The sequence below is a fragment of the Mytilus californianus genome, unplaced genomic scaffold (assembly GCF_021869535.1).
Source record: "Mytilus californianus isolate M0D057914Y unplaced genomic scaffold, xbMytCali1.0.p SCAF_1, whole genome shotgun sequence".
Lineage (NCBI taxonomy): Eukaryota > Metazoa > Mollusca > Bivalvia > Mytilida > Mytilidae > Mytilus > Mytilus californianus.
This window is the reverse complement of record NW_026262581.1, coordinates 34,719,546-34,732,045: the sequence shown is the minus strand read 5'-3', so window position 1 is coordinate 34,732,045 and position 12,500 is coordinate 34,719,546. Positions and strand designations below refer to the sequence as shown.

The 12,500-nt window shown below is 31.3% G+C and overlaps 1 protein-coding gene across 1 annotated transcript in view; it reads right to left on the bottom strand.

The window, feature by feature from the left end:
• The window catches only part of LOC127719672 (twinfilin-1-like), a 28,434-nt gene extending 15,993 nt beyond the window's left edge, over nucleotides 1–12,441 (bottom strand). Inside the window, exons 1-4 of the mRNA XM_052225909.1 lie at nucleotides 12,332–12,441; nucleotides 9,600–9,677; nucleotides 4,667–4,717; nucleotides 4,075–4,202 (exon numbers count right to left, since the gene is read on the bottom strand). Coding sequence (XP_052081869.1) covers nucleotides 4,075–4,202; nucleotides 4,667–4,717; nucleotides 9,600–9,677; nucleotides 12,332–12,356 — 282 coding nt within the window. The 5' untranslated portion in view covers nucleotides 12,357–12,441. The remainder of the gene's footprint in view (nucleotides 1–4,074; nucleotides 4,203–4,666; nucleotides 4,718–9,599; nucleotides 9,678–12,331) is intronic.
• Between the last annotated feature and the right edge of the window lie 59 nt (nucleotides 12,442–12,500).

The following is a 12,500-nucleotide window of genomic DNA, read 5'->3' as shown; positions in this document are numbered from 1 at the left end:
CAGTTTCACTGTGAATCAGTCAACACTTACAACAGAGATTTTTAACAGAATTAACTAATGTGAAACTGCAGGACATAAGATATTCAACATAGAAACAGACACAAACATTTCTCATTTTTCATATTTTATACACAAGTTTTGAAAGGGAAAGGATAAGAAATGTGATTATATAAGGTATTTAACTGTAAAATCAAAACATGGCACAGGAGAAATTTTAGACATCAGCATTTAAGTTCAAAATGAATGCAGAATGCAAGATATTATATTGAACATGTCATGACAAGATGGTTGAATTTAGAAAAGCTACTGACTAAAAAAATCAAAGGAATGTTAAACGTATTACTAACAATGGAACATTTTTCACTTGTCATTAATATAAATATGGAATTTGACTTTTTCATCCTCTGATTGGAAATCAGTGTATTACAATTTCAATAAACTCAAATATAATGCATTGATGTCATTTCTGGTTGTATTTATTTTTTGGGTTGCGGTCTCATTGAAATATATCCCAATATCTCCTTTATATGCAAACAGAAAAATTATGAAAATCATATGGTACACAGAAAATTAAATATGTAGCACATACAGACATGATGTAGCACAAAAATAAATAAAAAAAAAAATCAGACAAAAATGATTTTCAATTAGGGCTCATGCCATAAAATATACACATGGTTCTTATTAGGACAAGTCCCTCAGTCCTAGACTTAGGCAAATCAGACTAGACTCATTATTCTGAAATTGTAAGTCCCAAATATGCATTAAAATAGTTTCAGAGTTAGTCTTCATCATTTCATTACAAAAGTTTTAAAATATTAACCAAAAATTATTCTTTTATTTTAATAGATTGTTTTGATTAGAAGATTAAAAACTATGAATTAAGGCATTTGTAATGTTTCTCTTAAGAAATTAAGATTTATCCTCGCCAAATCTGAGAAGTCCCTGAAATCACCTGTAATAATCCAATTTGAGAACCCAGCTGTACACTTTAAGAATGAAATTAGTCTTTTTCTCTAAAAACTACAGCCCTTTAACTTTTAATCCAGTGACACTTATTAACAGAAATTATGGTACACTTTATGTACTGTATATGAGACTGGGAAAAAAATATTAGAAAAACAGAAGTACGACAGATAACAGATAATAAATAAACTGTTAACACAGAGATATGTCTCGCCTATTTGTTATTTTGATAATGCAAATGTTGAAATTAAAATAGCAATACTTTAACATGTAAGTTATGCAAATATTCAAAGTCAATGAACCATGACTAAAGGTACAGGGCTAAACAATCTCCATGGAAATGAGATGTGCCAATGCTAATACAAATGCACACCAAATACCATTGACTTTTCATAAGTCGTTCCCTTTAAACAAACCTAAACACAAACATTAACTTGTAAACTATGTAAAAGTTTCAAAGTCAATGAACCATAATTAGGGGGTGGGGTTATATAATCTCCATGGAAATAAAACTTTCAAATGCCAATACATTTGCATACCGAATATCATTGACTTAACATTAGTGGTTCATCTTGAACTGACCTAATCACAAACCAATACATGTGAACTAAGAAAAAGTTTCAAAGTCAATAGACCATGACTGAGGGGTAAGGACCAAATATTCTCCATGGAAATGAGATGTGCTAATGCTTATACAACTGCATACCAATTATCATTGACCTACCACTAACAGTTACCCTTAAACTGACCTAATCACAAACTAATACATGAAAACTAAGCAAAAGTTTCAAAGCCATAGACCATGAATGAGGGGGCAGGGCCAAATAATCTCCATGGAAATGAGATATGCCAATGCTTATACAACTGCATACCAAATATCATTGACCTACCACTAGTGGTTCCCCATAAACTGACCTAATCACAAACTAATACATGTAAACTAAGCAAAGTTTCAAAGTCAATAGACCTTGACTGAGGGGGCAGGGCTATATAATCTCCATGGTAATGAGATGTGCCAATGTTAATACAACTGCATACCAAATATCATTGACCTATCACTAGTGGTTCCCCATAAACTGACCTAATCACAAACTAATACATGTAAACTAAGCAAAGTTTCAAAGTCAATAGACCTTGACTGAGGGGGCGGGGCCAAATAAACTTCATAATAATGAGATGTGTTAATGCAAATACTACTGCATACCAAATATCATTGACCTACCACTAGTGGTTCACCATGAACTAGACCTAATCACAAACTAATAAATTGTTGACACCGCCGCCGCCGGAAACAGGATACCTATGTGTCGCTTTTTGACTCCGTCAAGGCGAGACAAAAATTAGGAGAAAGCAAGGTATATCAGTAATACCTAACCATTAAAAAAATACTATTGACCAATGCAGTATATCATATACACAATACCATTAAACATGCTGTATACATATAGACAGTACTGAAATATACATAGCTCATGATTGTTTTAATACATACATCCTCTTACATGTATGAGGAACTTACACTCTGCAATATAAAACATATACATGTACTACAATTGTAGTTGTGATAAATATAGAAAACTACACATTATATTTCAGATCAGTGCAGATGTTGTTCCAAGACCCCAATATCAGTCTGAGGTGTTAGATAAGGGGCTGATATGGGTCCCAACGATGATATTGAGACTGAATAGAAAATCTATTTATTCTGTTCATAATATACAGTTAATTTCAATTCATTAATAAAATGCATGAAGGTATTTAATTTTGAACTGACTTTGCAATATGAAGTCACAATGAAATTTCAATTAAGCTTTTGCTTAGTTTAAAAATGACTTAAAGTGTTTATTTCAGTTTCCATATCTTTGTGAGTTGAACGTTTTTATTTTTGTAATACAAAATCATATGAAGAAAGAATGTTCAAAATTATTTACACAAATAAATATTAATTGTGATGTTATAATCTGAGTCTGATATGAGTAAAAATCTGGAACATGGTTGAATGCAACATTAGCTTAGCATAAACATTTTTGAATTTGTTGGTAAACAATATGCTGAACTGTGCTTTTATATTGAAGGACTGATAAAATGATATTCAAAAACAATGACTAAGACAAATGTAAGATGAACTTTGGAAAAATAGTATACTGTGATTCATAATTTGTGGGATACAAATTTTTGTGGTTTTTGTTGTCATAGGTGAACCACAAATTTACCTGTTCAACGAAGTAAAAAATTTAAAGGCGTGTATGAAACTTTTGTAAAACCACAAAATCAAATTTTCACAAAAAAAAACCAATTTATCCGTAATCTAAGAAAATAAATGAATTCACAGTAACCATTTTAGTATATATTCTATTAATAACAGTTAATCAAAAATAAAATTAAGTTTTCAGTTCCTTTTAAATATTCCCATGCAGCTGAGTAGCTTCAAATATCTTGTATCTTCCAGATGAGAACTGTTTATGATACAATAATGGTGAATTTGATTTGTGCTAATATTTTTGAAGAAAATGCTCTACTGTATATGAAAGATTTACAGCAAATATTCCTGAGTGTGTACAAAGTTATGTCTGCTTGTTTTTTAACCATAAAATCAATATAACCTTTGTTTACTAGCTACCCATTGCAAGAATAGTATAACAGTAACATAACAGTAGTTATTACCAACCAATCAAAGCCTGTTAGACCAGTTTGTTCCTATATTTATAACAGGTAATTAAAAATCCATGGCAAAACTATAAACAACAAGCAAAATTAGCCTTTTTTTTATGAAATACATCATCAAATAGTTCAGCAGTAACCTGTGGCTAATAACAAGCATTTTCAACAACTGGACACCATATTCAGGAAACATGTGTTTTTCATAATGCCAAAAATCAAATTGTTTAAGATAAAGGCAATGAGATATTTCCAATAAATAAGTTTTGAATAATATACATTATTTATACACTCCTTCATGTGTAAACAATTTGACAAAAAACAGTATCAATCCTGTTTATTTTAAAAACCAAAAGGAGAAAATTTAGATTATCTCCCCTTCTAAGTTTTATGCAGTTAGATAACTGAATTATATTTTTTACATAAATTCTAAAAATAATTACAACTTACAGGTGAGAAGTCTGGAGACCAACAGATAAATATAAACTGATATCCCAGGTTGTTTTTACTGTCTAGTCTAAATAGGATATAACAGGGCTGTTTTTCTTCAAGTGCTGGTAATACGAATTTGTCGTAATGTACGCTTGTCAAGGAATATTCAGTTCAAATAAATTATAATCTACATGTAAACTATTTCATAATGGATATGAAGAGGATTTCATAACTGATATAAAGTGGATTCCATAATGGATACAAAGTGGTTTCCATAATGGATATGAAGTGGATTCCATAATGGATATAAAGTGGATTCCATAATGGATATGAAGTGGATTCCATAATGGATATGAAGTGGATTCCATAATGGATATAAAGTGGATTTCACAATCTATATAAAGTGGATTCATAACTAATAATGTTATACAAACTATCATGAATGACTAGACATTTTAAAACTGAAAATTGATTTTTTTTTAAATCATGTCTTGAAGAAAACGAAGTGCATGTATTCATGTTCTTTGATCTCACACATTGTCACATTTTTAATCAAAGGTTAATTGTGGCTTTTCTTATAATACATTTGTACATAAATAACAAAGGATATCATCTTCCCATGTCCCATCCACATCTTTACTGTCTTGTAACACCAGTTCCTCTGCAAAACAATACAAAAGAAAATGTTTTAAGATAACTGAAATCAAGTCATAAGATAGAGGCATTTTTATATAAAATTCTATTATTTGTATTTGTACTTTGTATATTTTATGGTTCAATTATCTCCTTGGATATGATATAACTTGCATACCAGCTGATGAAGAATAAATTGATCATGGCTAGGTGAAATTAAAACTTGAACAAATATTTTGTGCTCCTCTGCTAAGCATTCAACTTTACGAGTATTATCAAAGACAGGTTCTCTCACTAAATAATTCAAAATTTGGTGACTATGTTGAACGCATCTATTCCATCGAACTTGAGATAAAGGATACAACAGATACAGTTAAGTCTGCCTCATATCCTGACTTACATTTAGAAATTGACAATGAGGGTCGGTTGAAAACAAAACTTTAGGACAAAAGAGATGATTTCAGCTTCCCAATATGAACTTTCCATTTCTATGTAGCAACATTCCAGCAGCGCCTACATATGGAGTATAAATCTCCCAGTTGATACGATATTCCATGGCTTGTATTTTCTATCATGATTTCCTTGATAGAGGATTGCTACTCACAAGGAAGCTTTTAAACAAAGAGTTCCAAGTGGTGAAGTTGAAATCATCCCTTCGTGAATTTTACAGACGCCTGCATCACGAGTTGGTTGACCGTTTTGGAATATTTGTTTCACAGATGATAGCAGATATGTTCCTAATGTCGTTACTACAATGCTGTACCCTTTTCCCGAAAGTGACCTATCGAATTAGACTTATTACTGGGTTTGTATTAACATGCGCAACATCTGCTTACCCTTCCAGAGCACCTCAGATCACCCCCAGTTTTTGATTGGGTTCGTGTTGCTCAGACTTTTGTCATGTTAGTTTTCTTTGTTGTGTTTTGTGTACTATTGTTTGTCTGTTTGTCTTTTTTCTTTTTTAGCCATGGCGTTGTCAGTTTATTTTTGACTTCTGAGTTTGAATGTCCCTTTGGTATCTTTCGCCTCTCTTTGACATAGAGTTGTAGTGCTATATCTTTCTGTAAACACTTGACATTTGAGCCATCATGTTTACAGTTCATCCATGCATGTTAGTGTGCACAGTGTGGTACAAAACAGGGTTGGAATTTATAAATGTACCCTGTTCTCATCCAGATTAGGGTTAAATATTACTTTATATTTAAATTCATCCATCTTCATGATCTTTGACCCAATTTAAATAGGTATTGACTGTATTTCATTTCATGGAGATTTGAATTGTCGTTGTTATTTCTTCTGCCCAGTTTTTCTTTCATTTTTTTTTTAACATTTATGGTATAGAACCACTAATTCAGGCCCGGTCGGAAAGAACATACAAGAAAGTAGTACATATTTTAAACAAAATAGTTCCTACGCATAGCTGTATCTTTGTCAATAGTGGGAATATTTGGGTAGTGCTAGTATCAAATGAAAGCTTGGGGACTTGGGGTCACTGTAGAACCCTTGTTGAAAGTTTTATTTGAATAATAAAGAAGTATAGGAAATTTTAATAGGAGGGCTCATTTGGCCTGTTGTTCAGATCAGAAGTTCCTGTTTTTGTACTATCAAACTTCCGGGAACCAGTACGCTCTAATATGCAATTAAAGGTATGTTGATTTTTTCAGCACAAGTCAGCATAAGGTACAGTTTTGACATGAAATAACTGCCACTTTATTTGAACTTAAGATAAAGTAGCCATTTATGCTTGAAATTGCAGAATTTAACATAGAAAGCAATGGGGCTATAAATTAGTGGTTTTATACCTATTACTGACAGGCATGTGAAATTCTATTTTTAGAAATCATACCCTTTACAGTGAAAATTGGTCACATTTGTTGTCAGAAATCATGTTACATTATTTTTTTTATGTAACAATTATGTTAGTGTCAAATTACAGCCCTCAAATTGCTACAATAAGGTATTTTAGCCTTTTTTGGTCATTTAGCATGCACACAGTTAAGATTTTACCTGAAATTTAAATTTTTGGATTATCTAACACTGAAACCAATGAAACTTGTATATTATGACTAGTTTATGGTATAAATATTGTTTTTGGTCAAATTATCTAGTGAGTGTTCATGTTTTATTGTGTTTCTTGGTGAATTATTTATTTCAAGGAAAATTGGTGTATACTTATATAGGAATTCCAAAATCTCACTTGAAATGCATTTTATAACCAGTTTAGCAAGTTGTCTAGCTTGGAGATACATAAATTGCTTTGTTGATTCATGTTTATACATGAAAGTATGGTTTTTTTACCTAATCACTCTCCTTTTCCAACATGTAGAAAAAAGGGGGGACAAAATTATCAATTATATTTTATGTTTGGACCACTGTATTTATATTCAAGGAAGAATCTCTGATAAAAATAAGACATATAGGTAAGAACACTGTTATTTGAGTAGATATTAACAAATCAGAACTGGTAAAAATTGAAAAAGTGTCATATCTGTCACTATTAGTATCCATATGTAGTTTTCTTTGTTTAACGCATATGTTACTACCAGTCCAATTTGAGCTTGAATTCAGTGATATAGTGTTTTGACAAAAGCTTTATGTGTTTTTCTATGCTAGAAATAGATCATAGAAGGAAATTAAGTCAAGCAGAAGTCAATATAACAAGTTTGGTGCTGTTATAGGTATAGAACCACTAATTCAGGCCCGGTCGGAAAGAACATACAAGAAAGTAGTACATATTTTAAACAAAATAGTTCCTACGCATAGCTGTATCTTTGTCAATAGTGGGAATATTTGGGTAGTGCTAGTATCAAATGAAAGCTTGGGGACTTGGGGTCACTGTAGAACCCTTGTTGAAAGTTTTATTTGAATAATAAAGAAGTATAGGAAATTTTAATAGGAGGGCTCATTTGGCCTGTTGTTCAGATCAGAAGTTCCTGTTTTTGTACTATCAAACTTCCGGGAACCAGTACGCTCTAATATGCAATTAAAGGTATGTTGATTTTTTCAGCACAAGTCAGCATAAGGTACAGTTTTGACATGAAATAACTGCCACTTTATTTGAACTTAAGATAAAGTAGCCATTTATGCTTGAAATTGCAGAATTTAACATAGAAAGCAATGGGGCTATAAATTAGTGGTTTTATACCTATTACTGACAGGCATGTGAAATTCTATTTTTAGAAATCATACCCTTTACAGTGAAAATTGGTCACATTTGTTGTCAGAAATCATGTTACATTATTTTTTTTATGTAACAATTATGTTAGTGTCAAATTACAGCCCTCAAATTGCTACAATAAGGTATTTTAGCCTTTTTTGGTCATTTAGCATGCACACAGTTAAGATTTTACCTGAAATTTAAATTTTTGGATTATCTAACACTGAAACCAATGAAACTTGTATATTATGACTAGTTTATGGTATAAATATTGTTTTTGGTCAAATTATCTAGTGAGTGTTCATGTTTTATTGTGTTTCTTGGTGAATTATTTATTTCAAGGAAAATTGGTGTATACTTATATAGGAATTCCAAAATCTCACTTGAAATGCATTTTATAACCAGTTTAGCAAGTTGTCTAGCTTGGAGATACATAAATTGCTTTGTTGATTCATGTTTATACATGAAAGTATGGTTTTTTTACCTAATCACTCTCCTTTTCCAACATGTAGAAAAAAGGGGGGACAAAATTATCAATTATATTTTATGTTTGGACCACTGTATTTATATTCAAGGAAGAATCTCTGATAAAAATAAGACATATAGGTAAGAACACTGTTATTTGAGTAGATATTAACAAATCAGAACTGGTAAAAATTGAAAAAGTGTCATATCTGTCACTATTAGTATCCATATGTAGTTTTCTTTGTTTAACGCATATGTTACTACCAGTCCAATTTGAGCTTGAATTCAGTGATATAGTGTTTTGACAAAAGCTTTATGTGTTTTTCTATGCTAGAAATAGATCATAGAAGGAAATTAAGTCAAGCAGAAGTCAATATAACAAGTTTGGTGCTGTTATAGGTATAGAACCACTAATTCAGGCCCGGTCGGAAAGAACATACAAGAAAGTAGTACATATTTTAAACAAAATAGTTCCTACGCATAGCTGTATCTTTGTCAATAGTGGGAATATTTGGGTAGTGCTAGTATCAAATGAAAGCTTGGGGACTTGGGGTCACTGTAGAACCCTTGTTGAAAGTTTTATTTGAATAATAAAGAAGTATAGGAAATTTTAATAGGAGGGCTCATTTGGCCTGTTGTTCAGATCAGAAGTTCCTGTTTTTGTACTATCAAACTTCCGGGAACCAGTACGCTCTAATATGCAATTAAAGGCATGTTGATTTTTTCAGCACAAGTCAGCATAAGGTACAGTTTTGACATGAAATAACTGCCACTTTATTTGAACTTAAGATAAAGTAGCCATTTATGCTTGAAATTGCAGAATTTAACATAGAAAGCAATGGGGCTATAAATTAGTGGTTTTATACCTTATAGAAACCAATTATGCAAGTTTGGAATTCTTATTCTTGAATAATAAAAACTACATTCAATTTTTTTAATCCATGTTTAAATTTGTAAAAGCAAACAATTATAGGCTTGTATGCAGACTTTTGTAAAACCACAAAATCAAATATTCACAAAAAAACAATTTATCCATAATCCACGAAAATAAAAGAATAACAGTACCGATAGTTATTACCAGCCAATCAAAGCCTGTTAGACCAGTCTGTTTCTATATTCAAAAGGTCTTGGTGGGGTTCGTGTTGCTCAGTCTTTAGTTTTCTATGTTGTGTAATACAATTATAGGCTTGTATGCAGACTTTTGTAAAACCACAAAATCATTTTTTTTTATCAATGTTTAAATTTGTAAAAGCAAACCATTGCCAATGTGAATAATATTGAAGCTTACCATTTGCAATACCAATTTTTATCAATCGTACATGTCCCTCTTTGCACGTTGCAAAATATTCCAATAATTCCCTTCCAGCTGAAATATAAAATACAATATTTCATTTAGTTTTCATATGAAAAAGTAAAAAAAAAAAGACAGTACGCACAAGGTGATTAGGTTAAAAAAATCATCAATAATGGAGATTTTCTACAGTGGATATTTAGATAAGAGGACAAATGCTTAATTAAGGTAGCACTACAGTCAGAATTTTCTGACTCCAACCAACAGTCTTTAAAGATTAATTTCTCCAAAACTACTGAATGGATTTTAAAAATCTTTAACTCATTTTAAAGCTGAAATATAACTCTTTCTTAATCTATAGATAAATTTATTTTTGGTATGATTAATCTCAAAATATAGCTCATTAATTGCCAAAAAAGTGGTCTTCCAACTTGGATGAAAATGGCACATTCAGGTCAAATGGTAGTAAAAATTTGTTTTCATCCCTTTAATCAACCATTCACAATCTACAAAACCGTGTCTCAGATTTTTGATATATGCCTCCAGTAATAAGATATATTATTTTTACTGCTGGATGCCAAACCTCATTTCACCTTTCATCTTTGGAGACCTATAAATTCATTTAGAAACAAATTATCCAAAAACGAGGACACGGTATTGTAGAAAATACTCCCTTCAATCACATATATCAAAGTCAAGCCAAAGGGGTACCCATAAAGTTTCTATTTTCATTTTTTCCTTACAATTCTCATGAAAAATTGTTCTGAGAAATGACCTTAAAACTGAATTTCCTCTTAAGAACCCCTATAAATGCCACATAAATACAAAAATTCCACTGGGAACACCCCAGGAGTGTTCTGACACCATTACTTTATCAATAGAACCACACACATTGTGTCTTTGATGCTCTAATGCTGTAAAATTTGCATTTTGTGTGCACTGTATAACACTAACTTGGCATTTGGCGGGAGTTTGACGTCACAGATTTGACCAACATCTGTGATGTAGTAATTAAATAAAGACAAAGCTCCGCCTCTGTCCAGACAGTCTAAGATAAGAGAATAACAGGATTGGCCAGCTGCATCATAATTGATATTTAACATCATTATTCTCACTATAAAGAATAATTTTCATTTGAATTTTAAAAAGAAATATAATATGACCATGATGACTGAAATTAGCTAAAATATTAAAATTAAAATACATGTCCATAAAAAGATCAAGACCATCCCCTTCTTGAAAATAGACTGTCCAACATGATTTATGAGTTTCATGGAATTAAAAAATTTCACATAAACTTAAAATTAGTTAAAATGTCTAAAATTATTTTTAAATGTAGAATACCAAAGACGAGAAATTTATACAGGCAGTCAGAGGCTTTCAAAGATACTTTCACACTCTTTTCCATAGTTTTTTTTCATTTTGGTAGATTTCTTCCCTTTAAATTTTTTCCTATTCATATCTTTTTCTTTTTCTCTGTTCTAAACTTCCATGTTTTATAAATTAGTTTTGTTGCAATGCAATGAGATATTTATCTTGTGGTCACCGATTAACAGCTGGACACTGGTATCAACAGATGATTGACATATTAGCCCCACCCAAATGCCTATATATTTAGATTAATTACATGTGCTTTTATTTACATACGTTCATTATCAATTTACTCCCTGTTGTGATATGATAATGACTTTGGGATTTTTACAAACTGTGCAGAATAATACTTACTTCAAAATTATGTGATAAAAAAAATATCTTCAAAAAATCATTGTTAGACTGTAGTGCTACCTTAAAAAGCAATTGTGCAAGGCAATCAACAATTGCTCACTTTAGGCTTGGAAATATAAAATGTAGGCAGTATTTTGAAAATAACAAGACAATGGAGATTTCCATGGCCAGTGTCCATGAAATTGTAATTTAATGAATAACTATAAACATGATAAAGACAATCAAACACTCTATTAGCATGATTAGAGCAATGCAGTTTTAAGTGAAATTCAAGGAGCGAAGAAAATATGAATTTGTTACAATTTTGCAATAGTCAAAAGAATTTGGATAAGTAAGGGAATTTCCGTACCTCCAAAATTATTTATCTGTACTGTTAAAATAACTTGTACATTAAAGTATTACCCTGGACTGACCTTATAGTTCTATATAGATTCTTGAAGAAGAGATTACATTATGATATAATCCCTTTTAGGAATCTGTGTCCAGAGTTATTTTCTAATTTGGCCACCCTCAGAATCCCTTATCAAGCCCTTCCATTAAGTCTATTTAGGAATTTTTTTGCCAACTACCTCACCTGTAACTGGCACTCATATGTCTACACCATTCCATACACAAGAAGCAGGTTAGAATTGAATCGGTTTAGAAGGTACGGTCTGTTTTAGCCTTCCACTATTTTTGACATTTATTTTTGGATCCTGTTATCCTTTTTATATATATTATTTGGTAATTGTAGCTAAATTTTTTTCTGGAGTATCTTTCTGTATATTCCATAGGTATTATATGCCAAGGCCATAAATGCACATTCATATAATATACCCGTTTATGATATCTACATATTCCATGTGACTGTCAGAGCCAAGTTAACTCGACAAAGTCAAAGACCCACCCACTTTTCAATATATATTTTTTGATAAAGGGAAGATTAAAGCTTGTTTACTCTGATGTTTTTTCATGTAAATGGCTCAAGCTGTTCAATATTTAAACTGAAAAATACAACCTATTACCTGTAATTCCTGTTTGATGGGACATTTCTGTCAAATATTACCAAAATTTTCTCCAAAGCGGAAGCTAATCGGTCTTTCGATACACTCTAGACCGGCAACTGTAGTATTGAACGACATAGAGCATTCCAAATGGATTTTGAAAGACTCTTTTTTATTTGTTTAAAAATTA